Below are 25,702 nucleotides of genomic sequence, written 5' to 3'. Positions count from 1 at the left end.
AACCTGTCTATGAGCCTGATTATTCTAATTTGTTGCCTCATTTGATGTACTTTTAGGGAAGTTGCCACATTCTGAAATCTGAGAAAATACTAGAAAGCTAGAATAAGTAAAGTATCAACTTCTTCTCTATTGTCTCTTTGTATGCTCATTATATTACTAACGTGTCACCATTGGAATCCTTGATAACTGACATGAAGATGACCACAATGGCACATCTCCACATCTGAAGATAATAATAATAACTATAATAAACTTTATTTATAGAGCACCTTTCATACAAGGGATGTAGCTCAAAATGCTTTTCAGAGAAATTAAAAAATATATAAATAATTCAATAAAACAGCAAATAAATAATAAGCATAGATTCCACGTCTCTCATAGCTTTAGGTAAAGTATTCCATCATTTTAGGTGGATTATTTCTTTAATCTTGCACCAGAATTATTATGTATTAAAATTGTCACTTTTCTCCTTCAGAAAATGAATGGAATAAATGAGATTAAACATGGAACTCATTCAAATTTGTTCACCTTTCCTAAAACCTGAACTACATTGTGAAACTGCCGCATTTCTGTTCATTCCATCTTCCATGCTGTTTCACTTGATTGCCTAACAGGTGACTCCAGGTTTGTTGTTATGGTAACATTAAGGAAGCTGCAATTAATAAAAAAAAATACAAAATAAAGAAAGGCAGCAAACAGCCTTTCCTTTATCTAAGATTTTTCCATGTGTTGTGTCAAATCTAAAATGCTTCCACACATTATTCTTCAGATGGTTTGTTGCCAAGATTATCTGTTCACAGCTCGCTGGCTTCCTCCGTCTTGCATTAACAAAGAGAACAACAATCTCTTAGTTTACAGATAAAGCAACAGGGCGTGGAATAGATCAGACTGACATGCAATTAACAAACGCCCCCCCCCCCGCTGGAGTACAAGGCACGGCCTGTCGCACTTATATACGCTGTGAATTTCAAATCCAGACACTTCATTACAAGATGGAATATTTTTATTTTTCTCACACTCGGGCATGAGTTTTGAATTTTGAATAAAAAATAAGCAGATTAAGAATAAGAAAAACAACAAGTCCTCCACAGTTGGTTTACTTTTTCATACTCATGAAAATAGCTCCTCACACTTCATTACAATGCTTAAACCAATATGACATCATCTGTTCCGGTGTGTTGAAGTAATAGAGATTTAGAAAAACACCATAAACCATTATTTGGACCACAATGCAAACATCTAAAGCATCCAGGAGAACAAGAGTCTGGTAGAGCAGTCAGTGGTGCTTCATCCACACTATTTAAATGGTAGACATGACTGCATTTATCTTAACAGTGAGGACAGTATCGGCTCAGTGTATCAGTCTAATCCCACTCCATACTCAGTCTCTGCAAAGGTCAGTCCTCTCCAAGCTCCATTATGGTTCAAATATCAGCAGGACTCTTAAACAACCCCCACCCAACAGCAGGGGATTATTACTGGAGCTGTCCTCGCTTCAAGTCTGTGTGTGTGTGTGTAGTTGTGTGTGTGTGTGTGTGTTCCTGTACACACTGACCGTTGAAGACAGCCTGTCCCTTTGCCAGCTCCTGGTCCATTTGGATGATGTATTCTTCCTGTGTGAAGCCCCTCACGCATGGCAGCGACCCCGGCTCCCTCGACGAGCCCTCAGCGTCTCCTCCCAGAACGACAGCCTGGAAGAGAAGAAGAGTTGGGGGAGAAAAAAAAGACAGGAAAGATGAAAGAGCATGATAAACAAAGTCAGATATCTGCATTCATGTTAGACAACAAGCGTTTTGATGCCCTTTTTTAAAAAGCTTGTTTCTGCTTCAAACAGAAGAGGTGAATCACATTCAGAACTCCATTTATAAAGTGGGGAAATCTACAGAATATAAAAAAATATATTTGCAAATGTCTTTTTTTCTACCAGCTGAGACGTGACTGAGGCAATATGAGCACATTCACACTGCCATTGTTGAGGCTGAATGTAAACATGGCGGAGAAATAATGAGGAGAGAAGCAATTAACACAAACCAATGATTTAAATTCTACGGGTTTTTTTTAATTGGGTTTGGTCCTATCTCCTAACAGTGAAGCAGAAGAAAAATGTCTGTCAGGAGGGAAAATAAAATCCAGTTCAACACCAGTCTAAACCAAGAGACCAGTATTAATCACCATGAAGAGCAGGAGACAACTGGGTCAATTAATTTTGATGATAATTAGCGTCTAGACTTTTGTCTCTCCTGTTGTTTGAACACGGACCACCACTCACCCATCCCTCCCCTCCCCTCATGTCCCACATACACACACATATTCCCACTCCTCTGCTCCACAGTGTAGCAGGAAAGCATCTGCTGTAGTGTGTGTGTGTGTGTGTGTGTGTGTGTTCTTCTGTGATTAAAGCAGCGAAGCCAAAGAGAGGGGTGCCGTGATTTGCTTCCACTTAACCCAAAAAAAAAAGAAGAAAAAAAAAACTTTAAACCCCTCACGTCTCCACTGCCCATCCTGACATGTTTGGGAGAGGTGGTGGTGGGGGGGGGGGGGGTTTAGCAGGGCTGGCTTTCATCTCTCGCCCTATTAGCAGAAGGAAGGAGGAAGTAAACACACACACACACACACACACACACACACACACACACACACATAGCGAGAGTCTGGTGCGATGCTGCGTTTCTGCATTAACGCTGCGCAGGCTTCACTGCTGACATTTAGAGGGCGGGTAAAAAATGAAGTGGGGGGAAGAAACAGGGAAGGGAGAGAGGAACCAGAGGTCATGTGAGGGCTGGTTCTAGTCTATTCCTGCAAAAGATGTGTCCAATCACACTAATTAATTCCTTTTTATTTGAAAATATCACTTTTTGTCACCGTTTTTTGATTGATTGAGGAAATAACATGCAGATGAATCAAGCTACATAAAACTAGTTTATTAAAGATGAAACTGTACATTACATACATACACTTCCTGCTGTACTTTCCTGCTTCAGATCCTGATGGCTTGATAAGTATTACAGAATATGACATCATTATATTCATATCATTAAAATGACAACGAGGCTGTCCAACATCACCCGTCCTCTTTTTCCACACACAGATAAGATCTTATGATGAAGACACTAAAGCTACAGATAATGATCCAGCCTGACAAATAAAGTGCTTGATACCCATTTTCTTGTACTCCATTCTGTGTGGATGCAAAGCTTGACACCTGCTGTGACCCTCTGCGGGGGGGGGGCACACCATATGTGAACACCAACTTCAACTGTTACCATACAAACACTTTGACTTTGCCTAATTTCATATATTTTAATCATTCAAATTTGGCAGGGTGGTTAACAACACACTTTTCTGTGGTATGTCAAACTCAGAACACATATTTATTTTACTTTACACAGACTTTAATATGAATGCTTTCCTTTGTCAATGACAATGTAAAAAACACAACAGTAGTGATTTTACACACTAGTTTACAGTTAGGATACCTCTATTTCTTTTTTCATTTTAACTGAAGCAGCACCGCTAAAGATGCCATCTTACACTGTGGCGAACAGGAAGTGGAAGAGGCCAACTTGGTGTGCCAGAGGGGAGTCTGGCCATTTTTGTATCAATTTTTAGACTTTTTATTTGTATTTTTCATGGTTTGACAGTTAGTTTGGTTGTTAATGGTTACTTAAATTAAATCTTTGTAGCTATTAAGGTTGGGTTGTGATACAGAGTTCATTGTTTATTCTTGCTCCGTTTGTATGTGTGTGTGTGTGGGCTAGTTTTTGTATGAACCAGGTCAGTTATGTTCGGTTCTGTTTGCTTCGTTGACTTCAGTTATGAGTTAAAAGCCTCTAGTTTTGAGGTTGCTTTTCTTTAACTTGTCTATTTTTGTAATTGTGTTGTGATTAATAAGTTGTGAATATATGAATATTTTACCTTACTGCTTGGTCCCTGACACTCTGAAAACCTCCACACCTCACCTGACCTCTTTATTAGAGTTTAAACGCTATAAATCAGAGAAATAACAGCATCAGCTTCATATGCATGATAATCTGATGAGTTATATCCTAAAGAATCATTCAGCTGCACCTGTTTCATGGTGGAGACAGACTCCACCAGCACTGATATAGGGAATAGATGATCAAAAAGGGCACGAACAAAGAAAGCTATCAAGACACATTGTGAACTAGACCCTGAATCAACTGTCATTTCCACACATAACCCTACACTGAAGACCATTAGAGACTTTCCTTTATTAACTTCTAGCTGTTAGACAGGTTGCCCACTGAGGGAAGAACAATGAGCTGAACAATAGTTGTGCACCTTTGGCACCGGCACAAAGAATGACTGACATGTTATTATCAGCCTGTGACTAAAGATTATTCTCATTCATTTTTTGGAATCATTGATTGATCATTTAGTCCAAGGAATGTCAGAATAATCCCATAACAAGCTCACAAAGCTGAAGGTGACACATTTAGGTCCCGAACAAAATACTGGAACCATTCATGGGTAATTTGTGAGATGAATTGACTGTTGAGCAGCCGACCATGTGCCACTGAAAGCCAACAGTTTTATAGATTTTCATTCTAACCCAAGAATCCACCCACTGATTATCACAGCTGACAGAGGGGAGGAACTCCTCAGAAGAACCCCCCCCCCCCCCCCCCCCCCATGCCCCCCTGCTGTGGTGATCACTTCATAGCACATGGTTGGCCTCCCCTGGATTAATCCATTAACTGGCTAAAAACCTATTATGTCCTCACAACCACATTAGTTTGGCAAAATGTGTGGAAAAATGAGATCTTAATTATAACTATATACAGGCTCAAATAAAAGTCTTCTTTGTTTAATCTATGTGCTTAACATTTAAGAAACAAACTGTCTATAAAATATCAGAAAATAGTACATTAGAATTTCCCACACCCAAGAAGACATTGTGAAATAACTTGTTTGGTCTGTCTAACGGTCCAAAACTCAAAGAGATTCAATTTACTGTGATAGAAGATTCACTCATATTTCTACATTTTTAATAATAATCAGTCAAGATTATTGCCAATGTATTTTCTGTCAAATGACTAGAGGATTAATCAACTTGTTTTTATCTCTGTAATCAGCTAATTATTTCAGTCTAACAGAGCTGGAATCCTGCTGCTTCTTCTGCTGTTTGGAGCATTTCATCATATTGTTTAAAAGTATATTATGGAATCATACATTACAACCATGCTTATGCCACATTAGTAAGTGTATTCAGATGGGACACCTGTCTTACATAACATTATTCATCTGACACAGCAGGCACTGGAATTAAAAAGGCGTACCTAAGAATATTATCCGTGATGCAGACGGAAAGCAAAACACACCTGGACTTCTATTCCATGTGGTCCGACTCATTTCCCAGAACTCATCTGTTTTGTTGATTACATGTGTTATCTACAGGAGCAGAGACTGGGTCACCAAACAAAAGGTACATTCATACAGCAACTCCTCTATACTCACTGACTTCTCACTGTAATCAGCTGGTGGATTCAATAACATAGGGTCAAATTCTCATTTCCAATCAGCGGTTGGGCTTTATGGTTTTTGCATCCATGCTGTCAATTATACCTCCTGGCTGTGAATCTTCCAATTACAGATGTCAGCTAATGAAATTTCTATAACTTAAACCTTTTACGAATGGCACAGCGAGCTTAGAGCGAGTGAAATCTGCACCAATATGCGGTAAAATCTTAAGGATTCATAAATCCTGTGCAATAATTCCACATCAAGCAGATCCTCTAGGGAATAAAAGATGAACGGACATGGGACACACTCACAATTACACTTTATCACACACCTTCAACTTCCAATATCTATCTCTTCCTCCTGAGATAGTGTGAGTAAATGCTCTGGGGAACAAAGCAGTTAAAGGTAACGATATTCTGCTCATTAATGTTTACTGATTTATCTCCAGGCTTGTGAACCATCCGGGGTTACGTATAACTAAATCATTTATCTTATCAGCACACCTGATATTCACACTGATATATCCCTAAAACCACATCTAACACACTATGTGGTAACAGTATTTGTAAAAGCTTCAAAATAAAGCGAAAAAAAAAGTAACAAAAGCCAATCTATCAGTGTCTTTTGAGAGGATTTAAAGGTAAGCCCTCCAGAGTGCAGACCTTGCTGTTTTGGAGGTAAAGCATTGGCGGTGGGTTTATTCTAGGAGGTGACCTTTGACCCCTTTGACACAGCACTGTCCTCGCTATTGATTTGCCCACATGGTGCGAATCCTCTCTTTTTCTGCCTTCACTAAATCCAAACTCCAATCTTTAAGGATTTTTTTCAGCCACTGATGTCAATTGATACTGGTGAAGAAATTCTACTAACCATGATCATGATGCTCAGTGTGCTGCTGACTGGAAATGTATTAAAACACATGTGAAATGAATGGTAGACTACATTCAGGAACATTGCCAGCAGTAATATAAGCTGCATGTTTGTAGTAAATGAAATAGACCATAAAAAACACGCTGGTATGCTCCTTTAAAAGTTATATTCTTACTTATGGGAAATGGTCTGAACAGCTGTGCTACAAACATCAGCTCAGTGTGGACTGTTTCTAACCCCCCCCCCCCCCCCCCCCCCCCCACACACACACACACACACACCCCACCCCCACCCCCACCCCCTCTCTCTCCCTTACACACCAAGCAGTCTGAACTCAGTTTAAAAATAGGGCAGGTCTTCTTGCTTTAACAACCAAATGATGCGATTTCAGCCGTTATGGTAATAGTCTTGTTTCATATAAACACACGAGGCAGAGCTCCACTCTCACCAAGTGGCAGCAGGCAAAAATATGTAAACGTTAGTGCGTGAGAGCAACATGACAGTGGCAGGTTTTCTTCAAACGTTAACGTGGATTTTTGTTTAGGATGAGGAGGGATGGGGATCAGTATTAATAGATGCAGTGCTGGATGTTTCATTGAGGAGCAGACACGAGTCATAAAGCGTCTTTAAACCTTGTCCCATCACCGTCTGCCCGGTTATAAGAGGACACATAAAACTACCATCTTTTTTTCTTTTTTCTTTTTTATATGCTGAGTGCGATATTAAAGCAGAACACTGTATGAAGGAGGGAGGGGGTTTGGGGGTGGGGGTGTAAACTGGATTACAAGCCTGACAAAAGTCAACCCCATCTGATTTCAGCTGAAAGAAACATGAATTGTGTCATCAATGAGATGCTGGAAGAGGCGACAGCAGCAGGAGCGGATCATCAGGGGATGGATGGATGGATGTGTTTTCAACCACACACGTACACACACACACACACACACACACACACACACACACACACACACACCTAAATGTTATTTCTTAAACTCGGGTTCTTCTACACAACAGCATTTCATGTGTAAGTCTGAGCAGCGATCAGCTTCCTCACGCATTGAGTCTTGTTAGTTTGATAAATGACTGGGAGCAGGTCTGAGATCAGCAGCGTTTTTAACTGCAACTGTGTCAATACAGCCTGCTACTGTCGGCCCAGTGTAGTCGACAAATGCAAAGATTTACTAATACAAACATAAAGTCAATGGAAGCGAAGAAAATGAGCGCAGACTAGAAAATAATCATTTCATTGTCCTCCTCCTCTTCCTCTTCCTCTTCCCCTGCAGCGCTCCTCTCTGTCTCCTCTAACGGGCATCAGTCTCTGTTTGTTCTGCTCTAAACCTACCGCAGCATCCGCCAATCTGGAGCTGACTTGGAAGCAAAATTGGAAGGGGGGAAAAAATCCTTTTTTTTTTAACCTACCTGCAGAGTCGCCATCAGCATCCAAATTCCAAGAAGATGCATTTTTGTTGAGTTATAAATTCCTCCTTTCCAGAACCGACAGAGTCCTTCACGCAGCGCTGGACGGCAGATATTTAATTCCCGGTAAACCCCGGCGGCATGAGGAAGCCTTCCTCCCTCCACCAGCCCTGCTCTGTGTCTGTCTGCTCTGCCCGGCTCAGCGGTACTTCAACCCGCCTGTGACTGACTTAACGCCGGCCCCTCTGCGCCTCAGTGCCGCCCTCTAACGGACAACAGAAGTACTGACGTTTACTGAGATACTGAATACACTACCAACTGACCTCCAAATTAGGTGATTTTCAGGATTTGCTAATGGTTGGCTCATATTACAAATATATACAACTATAAATAATATAAATATAGAAGGTCCATGCTCATTTTTTCCATACAAAATTGAAAAACATGCATCTAAAGTAAGCCAAAAGGAGATACTGTCAATTACTGGAACCAGAAAACCCCACTTTAGACTCCAGTAAGGAAAACTGATGGTACCTGAAGAGGTTTGAGACTCACCCAGGCTGCCTCTAACAGGCAGAGACACCTGTCAATCAAGCAATACTTCTCTTTGAATGGACAGTGCAGTGATTTCACATCAGTTTCATAATGTTGGGGACTTCCCAGAGACAGATTTTAAAAGAATGGTCAAAATGAAAGTAGAAGTTGAGATATACTGGCTGTAAGTTACTAAAGGGTAGAATCCAAAAGCAGTGGATACAGCACTTCCCATAATGTAACTCAGTGATAGATTTCTTTTGTTAGACCACATATCACCACATGCCGTGTCTGATACAGTATGCTTTGATTCTCACTGATAAGTGAAGTGTGTAGTCTCATATAAAAAGAGATCTTTGTTCATACTCTGTACTTTTGATTAATCCTCATATTTCCTTAAAGGGCAACCTCACCAATTTTACACATAAAAGTCAGTTGACTTGTCATGTGGAGTATTAAATCTGTAGAAACTGTTTTTTAAGGTCTGTGCTTGAATTTTTCCAATATGAGATGATTACAGTTTGATGATTACAGCCATGTTTTAACAACAATCCCATGTCATAAACTGGAGATATGGATAAAAAGTCATGGGTGCCCATAAGCAGGAGGGATGAATATAAATATATGTTGCATTTTTGGTGCTTGACACATACTAAGGGGTAAGACCACATTACTCTGTCTGTCACATGACCCTTACCTTGTACATTGGCTGCGTTCACACTGCAGGCAAAGCTGATTCTAATCTGATTCCTTCTCATATCCGATTTTTAGGCCTGACTGTCCACACTGTTTTTAGCAAGTGTCCAAATGGGATTTGGCTCTGTTCAGACTGGGCCACATTAATGACCAATCTGACAGGTTGCTGTGGCAACGGCGTGAGAGTGGAGGTGTCATCTAGCCATAGACTGTATATAAGAAATGGACGTAACATCCGTGACGTCACCCATTGGTTTGTGGACTGCTGCTCGGAAGCCAATAGTATCGAATCTAGGCAGCGCCATCTTGAAAATTTCAGGTGCATTCTGGGAAAAAATGAACACGGATGTTACTTATATGGGCATGAGGCGGAGTCATGAACCCGCCTCATGGCGGGACCAACGGCGGAGCGGGAGGCTGCGATTGGTTGCGAGGGCTGGATCTCAAGGCGATTGGTCAATCGACCTGTCAATCACAACGTAGCCACGTAGCCTGCTTTATCGTCAAATATAAAATCAGGGAGGCCAAAATGTCCCAAATGAACATCATACTGCATTGAAGAAGGCTTTAAACTAGCGATTGAGACCATAAACACATTTTGAAAACGTTTACTGAGGTTAGAAATCAAGTGAGAAGTTGGTGAATTCTCCATTGACTTGTATAGAGCCGGATGTCTTTTTGAACACAAAACGGTCGCCCCCTGGTGGCCTTTTGATAGAATGCAGCTCTAAGTTACTTCCGCATTGGCTTCTTTTCAGAGGACAGGAACTCCCCGCCTGCATCTAGCGTGTATTGTGTGATGTCATATAATTGCGACAGCGACAGCAACAACAAACCCTCGAGCTTCGCTTGAACGGAGCCATCTCCCCAAAGATTGACAATTTGGTTTGGTGCTCTGTCCATGGACTGATGTTTTCAACGTCCTCCGTTGCCTCCAGTGATATCACCTAGCAACAACAACTGGAATAAGCGTGAGTCTGGTGTTGCATAGAGTGACGTAGCGTAGAGACGTAGAGAGACGTCACGGACAGTCAAATCCCATATGAGTGTTTGGAGCTAAATGAGATTTGAAACTTCCTCCCAAAGGTGGTTTCCATCTGGTTTGCCAAAATCGGATTTCATGTGATTTATGACTGTTCAGACTTCGTAAGAGCCTTCTGGTTCTAATCTAGATTAGCTAAAAATCGTATTTTGGCTTGCAGTGTGAACGCAGCCATTGTATTGGTCCCCTGAGAAGATGTACTGCATTGCTACCCATTAATGTCTACCAGCTCTGACTACATCATTAGCATATTGTTAGCATATTGTGGGCAGAATGGAGACACCTAGAACGCTCATTAATACAGGTAACAACACAAACCAGTGCTATGTCATATGATGTTCCAGGATATTTCTGCAAGATATGATATATGACCCTACTTGAGACTCTGTACCCATTTAATAGAGGACCAATTCTCAGAAATATAAGTAACTTCATGTGAAATGTTGCTGCTGTGCTGTTGAGTTTTGATTTCAGCAGTTTTACACAGTTGAATATGGCTGAGAATCATAATAGCTCATTGTTTAAATTGGTTTTGCATTGTGACACAGTCATTAATATCTATGATTTTTTTTTTAATGTCTGATGGGTTTTGGTGCATGATTGCTATTGACAGAGCAGAAGTGAGGCTGGTGATTTGGAATGATATCAGAACATCAGATCAGAGGAAGCTTGTGTGTCACACTAACAAATTATGCGCTCTGTCATTTCATTTGGGGGACTTGTTCAGACTGTAAAACTCTCATTTCTCTGCTACATGCTGAAATTCTAAATTCTTTGTTTGTGTGTGTGTGTGTGTGTTCGTGTGTGTGTGTGTGTGTGTGTGTGTGTGTGTGTGTGTCTGTATCTTTTGGTGGAGCACGCAGCACACTTGTCACAATGCTTAATTAAACTTAACAAGATCAAAGAGCAGAATGATTCACGCTGTCTAACATCACATTCAGTTAACATGCTCCTTCCTCCTGCTAAATAAATATGACTTCACCCTCAGCACTCCATCACCCAAACCAGAACTCACGGGGGGCCCTCAGGGGACTGTCCTGGGACCATTCTTCTTCTTCCATTCTATTGGTTTATTTCTTTAAAAAAAAACATGATCACTTTTTCATATAGGAATCAGAATCAAGCTAAAAAATAACTAGAATTTCAAATGAGGTTGGTCAGACAGTAAGTACACAAAAAGTGTTTATTATTTAGATGTTTCTTTACAGTCAGCTCCAAAGGGAGAACATAAAGCACTTTATGACAATTTACTATCACTGTCTGGTGAAGCATTTTCTCACGACTCATCAAAACAATGCTTCAGACTGCTCATAATAAGCTTATTAGGGCACATCTGGACCTGGCACACTTTCAAAAATAATTAATTTTAATTAATTATTACTAGCGGAAGAGATAGATGAAGACTTGACTAGAAATGCTGACAAGGAGAGATAACACTTTACTGTTCAAGATTGTGCATTTAAGATTTGGTTTAGTTGTCATTTAACTTTAATTTGTCATTTTTTCAGAACTATTGTATAAAACTGGCAAAATATGAACATGTAAAAACAAAAGAATGTAACATCTGAAGTGTTAATATGGAAAGATAAAGAATATATACATTGTCTAATAATAACCATTCTTTTTCATTGTATTCCTATAGGGAGATCATTCACAGTCCAGTCAAATTAACATAAATACATAATTATATAGAAATGACTCACATATTTGCCCTAAGCCTGATCTTAAAGTTTAGAAATAAAGAATAGAACAAGAGTTTGTCTTTCTTCTATTGCTCTCCCTTTCATTTTAGCTAACCCTTCCTGTCATCCACCTGGGTCAAATTGACCCCTTCTGTTTTGACTGTTCCTTCTTTCCTCCCTCCCTCCTTCTCTCTTTCTTTCTTCCCTTCCTTCTTTCCTTCCTCCACCCCCTTTCTTCCTCCTTCCCTCCCTCCCTCCCTCCTTCCTTCCTCCTTCCTCTCTCTTTCTTTCCTCCCTTCCCTCTTTCCTTCCTCCCTTCCTTCCTTGACTCGAGGACAACAGGAGGGTTAAGTAGTTAACTGTGAACATTTGAACAAACAGTGTGAACAAACATTACTCCATGAAAATCCACTCCTTATGTCACAGTCTCTACAGCAGGTGACCAATAATAACCTTTCAGTATAGGCATGTGAGTGGAAATGACTCATAATGCAGTTATAAGGAGGTCTTCTTCCATTTGGTTAACATTGGCATTATACTGTAATTCTAACCTGGTAGGCCACTATAGTCATACCATTGTAGTGTTGCCAGTTGGGAGAAACAGTTTTAACAATGACTTCATAGAACTGGAATCAGAATAGACAGACCTACTGTTAAGGCTGATTTATGCTTCTGCATCGGAGCGACACCGTTGCTACGCCGTTGCTACGTCGTTGTCCTTTCGAAGTTCTGTGTCGAGGGAACGTGTGTGTGTGTGTGTGTGTGTGGTTTCAGAGGAGTCTCTATCTGTATCCTTGTTTATCTTCAGGTCACAGTAGCATGTAGCATTGTGCTATGTGCTCTAATAACAGAAAACACATACCTTTTGTTCATTATTAATAAATAAAGCAACTGCCGGAGGAACTGACGCTCTGACCGGACCAATCACAGCCCTTGCGGTCCGTGTTGCCGTGACGTGTAGTTTGGATTTTTTGGAGGTGCACGTCAGGCTACGGTGTAGGGGTCTGTGTCGACACAGAAGCATAAATCAGCCTTTAGGCTCTTAACAATGAATTTACACATCATTTGAAGAAATATGCAGCAGAATGAATCAGGTTTGAAATGCATGTTGACATAATCTGCTTCCTGTGGTCAGTGAACGAGGTCTGATGAAAGTCTTGTTTATGTGTGATCATGATACACTGTTATGCAAAGGGCAACATTGATTAGTTCAGATCCTCAGGTAACCCTTACAAAGATGATGTGATAACATTTAGGACATTTTTGAAACACAGAAAACAGATTGATAGTTGAACTATAGGACTGTAAAAACTGATGATAGAAAAATAACACTAAAACACAACATAGAGAAAGAAAGAGAGAGAGAGAGAGAGGGAGGGAGACAGAGAGAGAGAGAGTTGTGCTGTGGTGATTGGCTGAGTGGAGCATGCTGCATGGCCCAAAGTGGTTGTGGGTGACAGTTCAGGGTGACCCTCTTGTCTGTCTCCTTCTCCCTAGACAACTAAGTTTGGTTCAGTTGGCTCCTTTGGCCCATATTTAAGTCAACGCTAACACAACTATGTTACAGAAGGAAGAAGTGAAGAAAGAAAAACCACTGAAGTGAAATTTGTCTGCTGTGTAAACTGCTGCACTGACTGTCACACTAATACTTGTAGATAATATAGAGAGAATGCAACGTGAAAATAAAATAGTAATAGTAATACTACTTTATTAATACAGAGGTTTCTAATTCATGTTTCTATATCATGTAATGCTCTAATGAGTATTTAAACAGATGATTATTACAACCACTTTTTTCTTTTTCTTCATGCATCATACAGATTACCATCTAATTGACATTTGTATATTTATTCATGAATATAAAGTAATGAAACACGCTTTATTGACTATAGAGTTTGAAACCGTACAGCTGTTTCAAACTCTTGTTGTTTTGCTGCTGCATGTCATTGGCTTGTTTCTGGCAGTTTATCATCAGCTTCACAAAGTTTTTCATTGAGAGAAAATGACTTTGTTTTTCCTGTCATGAGTTCAATGAGCTCACAGCAGCAGCCTCAGGTAAGCAGCCACAAGCACACAGTTTACCTGCAGGCAATATGGGAATGTTAGACATGTGTCACCCTCCTGTTGTCCTCCAGTCAAGGAAGGAAGCGAGGAAGAAGGAAGGAACAAAGGAACGAAGAAGGAAGGAAGGGAGGAAGGGAGGGAGGGAGGAAGGAAGGGAGGGAGGAAGGAGGAAGGAAGGAAGGGAGGGAGGAAGGAAAGATGGAAGGAGGGAGGAAGGAAGGAAGGAAGGGAGGAAGGGAGGGAGGAAGGAAGGTAGGAAGGAAGGAACGAAGAAGGAAGGGAGGAAGGTAGGAAGGTAGGAGGGAGGAGGGAGGAAGGAAAGGAAGGGAGGGAGGAAGGAATGAAGAAAGGACAGAGGAAAGAAGGAATGGAGGAAGGTAGGAAGGAGGAAAGAAAGAGAGAAGGAGGAAGGGTGGAAGGAAGGACCGAGGAAAGAAGGAAGGGAGGAAGGTAGGGGGAGGAAAGAAAGAGAGAAGGAGGGAGGGAGGAAAGGAGGAAGGAAGGAGGGAGGGAAGGAGGAAGAAAGGGGAATGGAGGAAGGAAAGAAGGAAGGAAGGAAGGAATGAATGAATGAAGGAAGGAAGAAAGGAAGAAAGGAAGGAAGGAAGGGAGCGAGGGAGAGAGGAAGAAAGGGGGATGGAGGAAGGAAACAAGGAAAGAAGGAAAGAAAGAAAGAGAGAAAGATGGAGGGAGGGAGGAAGAAAGGAGGATGGAGGAAGGAAGGAAGGACAGACTGAAGGAAGGAATGAATAATTGAAGGAAGGAAGGAAGGACAGACGGAAGAAAGGAAGGAAGGAAGGGCAGATGGAAGGAAGGAAGGAAGGAAGGACGGAAGGAAGGAAGGAAGGAGGGAGGAAGGGAGGGAGGAAAGAAATAGAGAAGGAGGGTGGAAAGAAGGAACAGTCAAAACAGAAGGGGTCAATTTGACCGAAGAGAGGACGATGAATGTTAAAGTAAAATGTTGTGATATGTAAGAAAAGACTCAAATGATCAATGTGAGCGTGATCACTACAACGAGTTTCCTCTATAGTTCATTTCTTTAATAAAATCTCTTTCCACTACTTCATTCTTGTAAAGTGTGACCTGGCCTGCTGGTATATCTACAGGTGAGTTTATGGTCCGGCAGAGTCCCTTTTTTTTTTTCATTTCCACCCTGTTTGAACCCTTCATTTCCCTTTACAAAGAAGATGATTGTCCTGCTTTATCATTCAGTCTGTTCAATCCGCTGCTAGAGATTAAAACTTAGAGGGGAGAGGATTTAGATGGATGGTTCACTGAGGAAAAGTGGGAGCACATTCTTTATCAAGTTCACTCACACTTTATCTGTAATAACTATGGAATCATGCAGTGTAAAGTACATTATCAAGCCTGCTGGACTAATGCTGCGTCATGTCTTATAGGAGTTACACAATGACTAGTTTCACTTGTAAATACTGTTCATAAACGTCAAGGTGATAATTAATACTGAGACTTTTTTAAAGTTACATATTCAACTTCACAGCATGTAATGATGGGCTAATGAATATGGACTCCTCATGTCAGCCACAGTCCATCGTTCAACTTAAAGCTGCATTAATTGGTTCTTCATTCACTTGAAGGCAGCAAACCTATTCACTCATCCAGCACACAGGATACAGAGAATTATTTCTTATAAAAAGCAGTGTGTAGACCCTTTGGAGGGACCCCACCCCTAAGTTGGGAACCACTGGACTAAACTAGCTAACTGTAGGCTATATAAAGTAGTGTAAACTAGCTAACTGTATATAAAGTAGTATAAACTAGCTAACTGTATATAAAGTAGTATAAACTAGCTAACTCTATATAAAGTAGTGTAAACTAGCTAACTGTAGGCTATATAAAGTAGTGTAAACTAGCTAACTGTATATAAAGTAGTATAAACTAGCTAACTGTATATAAAGTAGTATAAACTAGCTAACTGTATAAAGTAGTATAAACTAGCTAACTGTATATAAAGTAGTATAAACTAGCTAACTGTATATAAAGTAGTATAAACTAGCTAACTGTATATAAAGTAGTGTAAACTAGCTAACTGTTTATACAGTAGTGTAAATTAGCTAACTGTATATAAAGTAGTATAAACTAGCTAACTGTATATAAAGTAGTGTAAACTAGCTAACTGTATATAAAGTAGTGTAAACTATCCAACTGTATATAAAGTAGTGTAAACTAGCTAACTGTATATAAAGTAGTGTAAACTAGCTAACTGTATATAAAGTAGTGTAAACTAGCTAACTGTATAAAGTAGTATAAACTAGCTAACCGTATATAAAGTAGTGTAAACTAGCTAACTGTATATAAAGTAGTATAAACTAGATAACTGTATAAAGTAGTATAAACTAGCTAACTGTATATAAAGTAGTATAAACTAGCTAACTGTATAAAGTAGTGTAAACTACCTAACTGTTTATAAAGTAGTATAAACTAGCTAACTGTATATAAAGTAGTATAAACTAGCTAACTGTATAAAGTAGTATAAACTAGCTAACTGTATATAAAGTAGTATAAACTAGCTAACTGTATATAAAGTAGTGTAAACTACCTAACTGTTTATAAAGTAGTATAAACTAGCTAACTGTATAAAGTAGTGTAAACTAGCTAACTGTTTATAAAGTAGTATAAACTAGCTAACTGTATATAAAGTAGTGTAAACTACCTAACTGTTTATAAAGTAGTATAAACTAGCTAACTGTATAAAGTAGTGTAAACTAGCTAACTGTTTATAAAGTAGTATAAACTAGCTCCACCTCCAGCAGCTACAACAGTAACATGCTGCTCTAACACTTCACTATTAATAATCTAATGATGTCATATATAATAATATATCACTACTTTTACTTTAACACTACATACTACATCACTCATAATACTGCAGTACTTTTACTGTAATACTGCATACTACATCACTATAATACTGCAGTATGTTTACTGTAATACTGCATACTACATCACTCATAATACTGCACTACCTTTAGCCTACTGTAATACTGCATACTACTGTACATCACTCATAATACTGCAGTACGTTTACTGTAATACTGCATACTACATCACTCATAATACTGCAGTACTTTTACTGTAATACTGCATACTACGTCACTCATAATACTGCAGTACTTTACTGTAATACTGCATACTACATCACTCATAATACTGTAGTACTTTACTGTAATACTGCATACTACATCACTCATAATACTGCAGTACTTTTACTGTAATACTGCATACTACATCACTATAATACTGCAGTACTTTCACTGTAATACTGCATACTACATCACTCATAATACTGCAGTACTTTTACTGTGATACTGCATACTACATCACTCATAATACTGCAGTACTTTTACTGTGATACTGCATACTACATCACTCATAATACTGCAGTACTTTTACTGTAATACTGCATACTACATCACCCATAATACTGCAGTACTTTTACTGTAATACTGCATACTACATCACTCATAATACTGCAGTACTTTTACTGTAATACTGCATACTACATCACTATAATACTGCAGTACTTTTACTGTAATACTGCATACTACATCACTCATAATACTGTAGTACTTTACTGTAATACTGCATACTACATCACTATAATACTGCACTACTTTCACTGTAATTGTCATGGGTTGATCAGTTGTGGTCATGTTTTTTCTCCACTAATTATCCTGTCATTTCAGATCCTGTTACCCTCATCTGCTCACCCCCCTTCACCTGTGCTTCCCCGCCTATCTCCACACCTGGTTGCCATCATCATCAGTTCCTCTTCATATACACGCCCATTTCCACTTGTCCTCTGCCAGATTGTCTAGTGTTTTCATGCCTAACTTTCCAGCGTTACTCTGCCTGTGTCATTCCTGCCCGTCTTGCCTGGTTCCTGGTTTTTGGATTTTTGCCTGCTCCCTTGGATTTGTCTGCCTGATTGTCTGTCTTCCTGGTTTTGACCCCTGCCTGTTTTTGACTCCGATTAAATATCTGTGGACTCTGAAATATCTTCCTGTTGTCGTGCTTTTGGGTTCCCTGCCTTCTGAGCCGTTACAGTAATACTGCATACTATATCACTCATAATACTGCAGTACTTTCACTGTAATACTGCATACTACATCACTCGTAATACTGCAGTACTTTTACTGTAATACTGCATACTACATCACTCGTAATACTGCAGTACTTTTACTGTAATACTGCATACTACATCACTATAATACTGCAGTACTTTTACTGCATTAGGATTTTTCAGGACTTTTACTTTGTAATGTATTTCTGTTTGTTTGTTTTGCTGTATTGGTACTTTTATTTACATAAAGGACCTGAATTCTTCTTCCACCACTGGGTATAATTATATTGGACACAATCTATTATTTAAAGACTATTTTTTTTATATTTCTGAAAAGCAGTCTGGAGGGAATTTGTAGCATTCATTTGGAGTAGTGTTTGTGTCCTCCTGATAAATGTGAGTCATATATCGACTCTCTTTTTTGGCTTTCATTTGGTCTCTCTTCCTGATAAAAACATCTGTCTCTTTAGCTACTAAATACTTGTGTATTCAGCAGCCAGTCTCTGGTTTCTACTTTGTTTGCTGACACCCACAGATGTTGCAAAACCTAAACATGGGCTGAAAGATGATGAAACCTTAATTATTATTTATGGCTTCATTGCTATACAAGTGAAGTTGCACATTACACATAGTTATTTGATTCATGATTTTTATGATATTATGGTTTAAATGGTATGTGTAACAGTCACATACAACCATCTCAGCACTCTTATCCCTCCTTTATTAATACATAAACTGTGAGTCTGTTCATCATTATACAGTGTTTGAAGTGAGATATTATCTACAGCAACATATTTTAAATGTGCTCCTGTTCTTTTTGCAGTGATCTCACATTCAGAGTCTGTTCTCAGACAGCTCTGCCACTTTTATGGCCTTTATGGCAACTTTGCTGCAGTGGATTTTTACAGTAGTGTGGAGGTGGAAGGCTGCCGGCCCTACAGCCTCTCTCTGTGAGGATTAAAAACGTCCTTCACTACAGTAAGTCACCATTCAATTCCATGTGCTCTTCAATACTTGAAACTAGTAAGCTTTTGTCACTTTAGTGAAGAGCCTTTCTTTTTCTTTTCTTACTGCTCTTGAATAACATTGTGTTGGAGCTGTGCACACTTCATATAAAGCACACTTTATTGCATTTCTGGTTTATTACTATTTCTCATTATACTTGTGTAGTCTGTCTAATATAGCCTTTTTGCAATTACACATTCATCTCATTTTTCACTGTTTGTTTATCTGTTAATTTAAGGCACAATAAGCCCCCTCCATACACTGAGCCCATCCCCCTTCTAAACAATGTAAGCATGGCGAAGTGGCTGGCCACGGCTCTGTCTTCGTTGGCGAAAACACTTCTAACTCCTCAGTACAGAGCCGAGCAGTTCCCGAAGGACTATGTGTCAGGTGAACTGTTGTTTTGCAAATTCTGCCAACACTCAGTTGACTGGAGATGTAAAAATATGTGTGATGACCACGTACTGTCCAAAAACCATGTTAGAAACCAGGAAAAGTATTGAGGAAATGTGTTGTCAACTCAATAAATTTAAGTATTTAATTTGTGTACATTTTAGTCATTACATTAAAAACACAATGTTTTTGTTAGCCCCTGCTGCTGTAAGAGTAAAAGGTAAAAAAAAAAACAGGATTCCCGAAAATTTAAATGGAAAAAATAAAACCGATTTTATAGGGCCCTAATTAACTCAAAAATTAGGTACAATTTCATTTAAATGAGGCCTGTTGAGTATAATTTGTGGTAGTAAGTTGGAATTAAGTTGGATAAAAAAGGTCTAAGACAGAATTGGGTGATAATTTATACTTCAAGCTTCATGAACAGTCAAATCAGGCCGGCTCAGTTTTGACCAGGGATGATAAAAGTTGCACAGTGGACAGGAAGACAACAGGGAGGATGAATAGATTTGTGTCAAAGGAAAAGTCATGCAACCCAGGTGGACATGTGCTGGAACTAGAGGAACAGACTCTGTAGACATGAAATGCATGAGTGGAACCAATGAGCATGTGGGAGTCCATTGAAATGGAGACATGATGTTTTTTTATTAACAGATCCAAAGCTCTGGTAGAGACTGTAATGTTCATTACAGCTTACGGAACAGAATTGTTGGACATCCTGATGATTTCTGTTATTAGCCTTGTGGGGCTTAACTTGAGGAAAGCTCATCAAGATTTCATCCCATTTGCCCTCTTCCTCCTCGTCTCTGCTCTGCTGTCTGTCTCACAGCGCTGTTTACTTGGAAACGAATGACATCACCAGTCACTTCATTTGTCTGTCACCAGGAGGTTTAAGCAGATGCAAATCTTCTCCCTAGATCCCATAGTACATGATCCCTCAACAGCTTAACAACCACAAACACTTTCAGGTATTTTCAGATGTGCTCCAGTCACAGATACTACATACAGTCAAAGGCTACTCTAAGTGTTCCTATTGCCATGACAACAAACTGTAAATACATGACGCATCCTTTTACTGGGCCAAAAAATGTCAGCATAGACAGTAGGCTCTACCAATGTTGTTTACATGCTGTGCTGCCCTTCTTCAAAAATGTATGAAGGCCAGATGAAAACAACACATTTCTGAACACAACACTGCAATTAGAACCAAAAACACAGACTATGCTATGCACAAACACTATATGGAAGCAAATCATGACTCATCTTCTCTTACCGGTTTGAAGAGGTGTCATTGATGAGAGGTAAAGAACTCCGATAACTTCTGCCTCTTAGACAAATGTTCTGGATAGATACATTCTCCGATACTGTTCTGAATGTGGAACTAGTGGTTGTGGGTGCTGGGTTTTATTGGGTGGTGATGGAAGTAGAGGATCTCTTCTCAGGTGTACAGGTCAGACTGTTTTCTGTTGAGCGTTGATCACATGATGTGTCCTTTTTGAGGAGAACTCACTGCTGTCACATGCACTGAGGAAGGTTTCATGCCAAAACCTGTCAGGAGATTTTAAGCATATTGAGTGTAACGATGTCTCAAATCAAATACCTCTGTCAGTAGGCCTACACTTATATTTAATACACTGTATACACTATGGGCCTGATTTACTAAAGGTTTGCATTTGTATATTTGTTAACCTCTTCTAGTAGAACCTGATCAAATTTCAATTTGTGCTCTCATTTAAATACTGCTGTCTGCACCTGTTTTCATTTATGCAATTATCCTTAGTAGATCAACCGTAAAACGTATGCAAAGAAAACACGCAATCTATTGCACTGTGCACGCAATTTAGTACCCTTTATTTGGGATCTTAGTAAAGCAGGCCCTATGTAGGCTACTTATTTAGTAGTGTGCAAATTTTGTCAGGTTAGTGGTAGTGTCTCAAATTAAACACGGCCGTTGCTCATTTAGACTACCGGAAATAACATTTAGTTAAAGTTAGCACGCTAGCATTAGCATTGGCATTATCGTTCACAGTACTAAATCATTACAGACTGCTAACTTAACCGAATAAACCTACTGATGGCTTAAATCTGACAACAGTATTGTGGTGCTTAGTGCAAAAAAACTCATGCATAATTTACATTTGTATAATGTGGCGATGTTCACCATAGTTACAACATACTGGAAAAAGGGGCCCTCTACTTCTGCTAAGTAGTCAAGATGGGGACCGTTCCACACTCAACATTTTGACCGTTTTACAGTGCACTACATTTTTCCATACTTCTCAGCGTGAACACACTCAAAATGTTAAGTGTAAGTACCGAAGTGTGAGATTTGAGATACAGCACAATATGTGAGGTGATTCTTTTTCCTGTTTTTTAAAAATCATTTTCCTGACTACTGGAGTACATGATGAAGTCAGAGGTACTCATGCTGGACAGAAGTGTAGTGGGCAGGTATTTTAGTTGGTGCCTCTCATGTTATGCCGTGGTCACACCACAGAGTGTCACAGCTAAGTATCCTGCTTGCTGTGTGTGTGTTTGTGTGTGTGTTACATCTGAATGTTGTGATTTGAATGAGTTATGACTGTGACAAGCAGTGGTGTGACACACAGCGTGTTGTGTGTTTGTATGAGTTCAGAGAGCTTGGCACATTATCTGTTCATACCCAAATATGTATTCATAGTTGTTTGTGTCCTTACTTAAAAAAAACATGATTCTTTTATGGAGCAGTGTGTACTCTGGCAGAGGAGAGTTAAATAGAAGTGGACAGCGCTGTAAGCTACAGTAGCTTCCTACACTTTGAACTCTGTGGTTCTCTATTCTAGTAATGGTCAGTGCTGAGCAGACTGTTTGCTATTGGTCATTGGCACAAATTTGCATGTCAAAGTTCATCAATGTTTGACTTGATGCAATAGATTTTCACAGATTTACGTCACTCTCATAATAGTTGGTGGTGATGTCACTGACATGAATTGACTGTGCCACAGAAACTAACCCTATTAAAGGAAGGGTTCATCATTTTGTGTCTTAAATCAATAGTCAGGTGTCTATATGAGCAGTAAAGAGGTTTTCCTCTCTGTAATCATTCCTCCTGTTCATACTGACTATTAGCAGATCTCCTTTAAATGTGACTTCAATGGAAGTGATGGAGGACTAAATCCACAGTGTGTCCACACAGTCATTTAAAAGTAGATGATCAGCTTCTATTGAGCTTCATCAGTCTGAGCTTCACAGCTGAATCAGGCGGGTGTTTAACTTCATGTTAGTGAAAGATGTCACTTAAAGGAAATGTTCACAATTCTTTAAATCTGTCTTAAACCAGCAGTCAGGGGTCCATGGACTTTGGTACTAAAAACACTGTAATGTTGAAACATAGAACATTTGATTTGACTCATTTGGACGCTGAAGCTTCAGATCAACTTTTAAATACATTTTTAAAGACCATGTAAAGTGAATTCAGACATTTTCTTCTAAACACATTAAATATATAATATTTACATAAATGTATTTCTAAAAAAAGTGTAAAAAGCATTTCAACCATTTAGATTTGAATTGTGGAGCTAGGCTTCACAAACTGTGTTTCAACATTTCTGTGTTCAGGAATTAGTGGGCGGGTCTGAAAATCAGAATGCTGCTGTAGAGGTATAAATACATTCAGCACACACTACTACTACTACAGTCTACAGTTAGCCAGTTAGCTGAGTTAGCCGCCGAGCTAGCAGCTGAGTTAGCAGCAGAAAGCTCTCAGACGTAGCGTCCATGTTTCTGGTAGAGGTGGTGACTTTGATTGACAGGTGACACTTGGTAGGGGGCGGGGTTTCAGCGGACTCGGCGGGCACTCCCACAGCATTTGGGAGCAGAGAAAGAGGCTGATTTTTACACAACTTTGAAGCCTAATTTCATATATTTGGCGATTTTTTTAATCATTCAAATTTGGCAGGGTGGTTAACAACACACTTTTCTGTGGTATGTCAAACTCAGAACACACATTTATTCTTACTTTACACAGACTTTAAGTGCATTATGAAGGGATCTTCTAGAAGGAGGAATAATTACAGCAATGTTCATTTGAGCTGCTGACTGTTGTTTTAAGAAAGAATTACAGAATTGTGAAGCCGTCCTTTAATGCTGGTGTGACTGAGCCTTTCTGGCCAGTGTACTTTTTATCAAATATGCAGCAAAGCAAACACATATGCAAAATAACTCATTAAAGCTTTAAAGTAAAAAGTACAACATGTATATTAACAGAGTAACAACTTTAAGAACCTCATGCTGAGCGCATCAGTCAGCAATGAATTCTCTTCATGATATCAAGTTTAATCTATGTGAGATCCACAGCTTTCATTTAGAGGAATAATGGTTATACACTCTGCCGGCTGAGGGATTGGAGGAAAGAAATGGACTGCACCTTACCCAGCTTAATGCTTGCCGTGTGCCACAAAGCAGCTTCACATGCTGGCACGCTGGCAAACGGCAGCGAGCTAACAGAATTGTAAAGACTTCAATGACCATACCTCCTGAAAGGTAACATCAGAAAACTGCCACAGTTCTGGCACTTTTCTATATAGACTCATCAGCTTTGGGGAACGTGCTACAACAGCAGGATTTCATTTGGGTGTAGGAGGGATGTGTGCTGTCTCAGTGAGTGGGGATAGGATGGAGCCTGATGTTGTGATTCGGGCTGATAAGAAAGCTGGGATTTCATCCAAAAAAAATCTTGCCTTGCACGGCTTTAAACTGTGTTGTGATGTGAAAAGGTGTATGTGTGTGTGTGTGACTGTATTGAAGTAAGCATCAGTCACAAAATGTGTGTGTGTGTGTGTGTGTGTGTATGTGGTAGCAGGCGTGCTGCCAGCAGGCTGCTGAAGTGGAAAGCTTTCAGCCTGGTCACTAAGTGGGGTCGCAGCCCAGCACTGATCACTGCACTCCTCCATCCTCCATCCTCTCTTGCTCCTCTCATCTCTCTCCTCCCTCTTTACTTTCTCCCTTTCACTTCGCTCCCCTCCCTCCCTCCCCCTACTCTTCCCCCCCTTGCACTGCTCTTTCATATTGTCTCTCTGTCCATCTCTCCCCCTCGCTCACTCTTTATCTCAGACCACCCCCCCCTCCCTCCCCCCCTCCCCCATCTCTCCTGTCCTTTCCATTTCTTCAGCCTTCATTCTCTTAAAGCCTTTTTTTCTTCCCTATCGTTCCCATTTCCCCTCAGGCGTCTCTTTCTCTTCATCTCACCACGTCTATTTTCTCTCTCCGCCGCTCTGCCTCTCTGTTTTTCTCCGCTCGCTACTCTAATGTCTTCTCCTCACCCTGCCTTAGTGCCTTCATATCATCAGCTGCAAGCAAACACTGTATGCTGTGCTGCTTCGGTGCAATGCTATAGTACCAGTCACAAGTCTGGAAACACTTTCTCATTCAGGTTGATGGGAAAGTGTGTCCAAAATGTTGACTGGTACTGTATGTATTTTAATTGACATGACATGGTGCTGATATGGTATGTAGTTATAGACAGGCTAATGCTAGGTTTATTATAATCAGCTCTTCTCTAAAGACCACCCTGTCTCCAGCCTTGGGACACCCAATGGTTTGCATTGGAGCCTGTTTGAAACCTAGAGTTGTAGTTTATGGTTGGTGCCATCTTTTTCATTTGGAGCCAGAAGCTTCTAAATAAGGAGTGCTACTGCTACCTCAGACCCAAGCTGAGTGTTTCCAGTAGCTTGCTGGTCCTCCAGTCCACATGTCCATATGTCCTTGGCAAGATACTGAATCCCAAGTTGCTCCTGGTGGCTATGCCATTTTTTTTATTTTTTATTTTTAAAGTCTTTAGTAATGAACAGGGTGTTAACCTGTTCCTGCCATGATGAACAGGTTAACACCTTGTGTGGTAGCTCCTGTCATCAGTGTATGAATGTGACATGTAGTGTAAAAGTGCTTTGAGTGGTCAAAACACTAGAAAAGTGCTTTATAAGTACAGTCCATTTGCTATTAACCATACTTATTAGAGGGTCTGAATTTAGAGATTGAGACTAAGTATTTCTAGAGAGAGATTGAGGCTTTTTGAATGGGAGTCAGTTGGAGCATGTAGCAGCCGTTGGTGGTATTCTATTTTAAGGTACTTCCACATTGGCTTCTGCTTCAAGCTGTGGCAGCGCCAGCTTGGTTTACATACTTGCACCAGCAAAAAAGAAGCTTACAAAGCTTACATTATTTTAAATGAACAAAGATGCAAAATACTGCATTGGTACTGAATATATCTATATAAAATATACACATTTATATTAAATATCTCAAAATGTTCAGTCACAGTTTGGTTCATTTGGTTTCCTCCAATATTCACTCTTTACAAGTGTGATTTCACTTTTTAATGATTATGTTTAATTAACTCAAAGCCCACAATTAAGATTGAGGGAAATATTGTGGTCTTTTTTAATATTTAAAAAT

General features: G+C 39.7%; 1 protein-coding gene across 1 annotated transcript in view; it reads right to left on the bottom strand.

The window, feature by feature from the left end:
* The window catches only part of LOC128362413 (cadherin-2-like), a 120,475-nt gene extending 112,494 nt beyond the window's left edge, over positions 1-7,981 (bottom strand). Inside the window, exons 1-2 of the mRNA XM_053323154.1 lie at positions 7,774-7,981; positions 1,556-1,691 (exon numbers count right to left, since the gene is read on the bottom strand). Coding sequence (XP_053179129.1) covers positions 1,556-1,691; positions 7,774-7,815 — 178 coding nt within the window. The 5' untranslated portion in view covers positions 7,816-7,981. The remainder of the gene's footprint in view (positions 1-1,555; positions 1,692-7,773) is intronic.
* Positions 7,982-25,702: the final 17,721 nt, after the last annotated feature.

Source organism: Scomber japonicus, chromosome 7, assembly GCF_027409825.1.
Source record: "Scomber japonicus isolate fScoJap1 chromosome 7, fScoJap1.pri, whole genome shotgun sequence".
In the NCBI taxonomy this organism is placed as follows: Eukaryota; Metazoa; Chordata; class Actinopteri; order Scombriformes; family Scombridae; genus Scomber; species Scomber japonicus.
The sequence above is the reverse complement of the archived record's forward strand: the minus strand, read 5'-3'. Positions and strand labels throughout refer to the sequence as shown.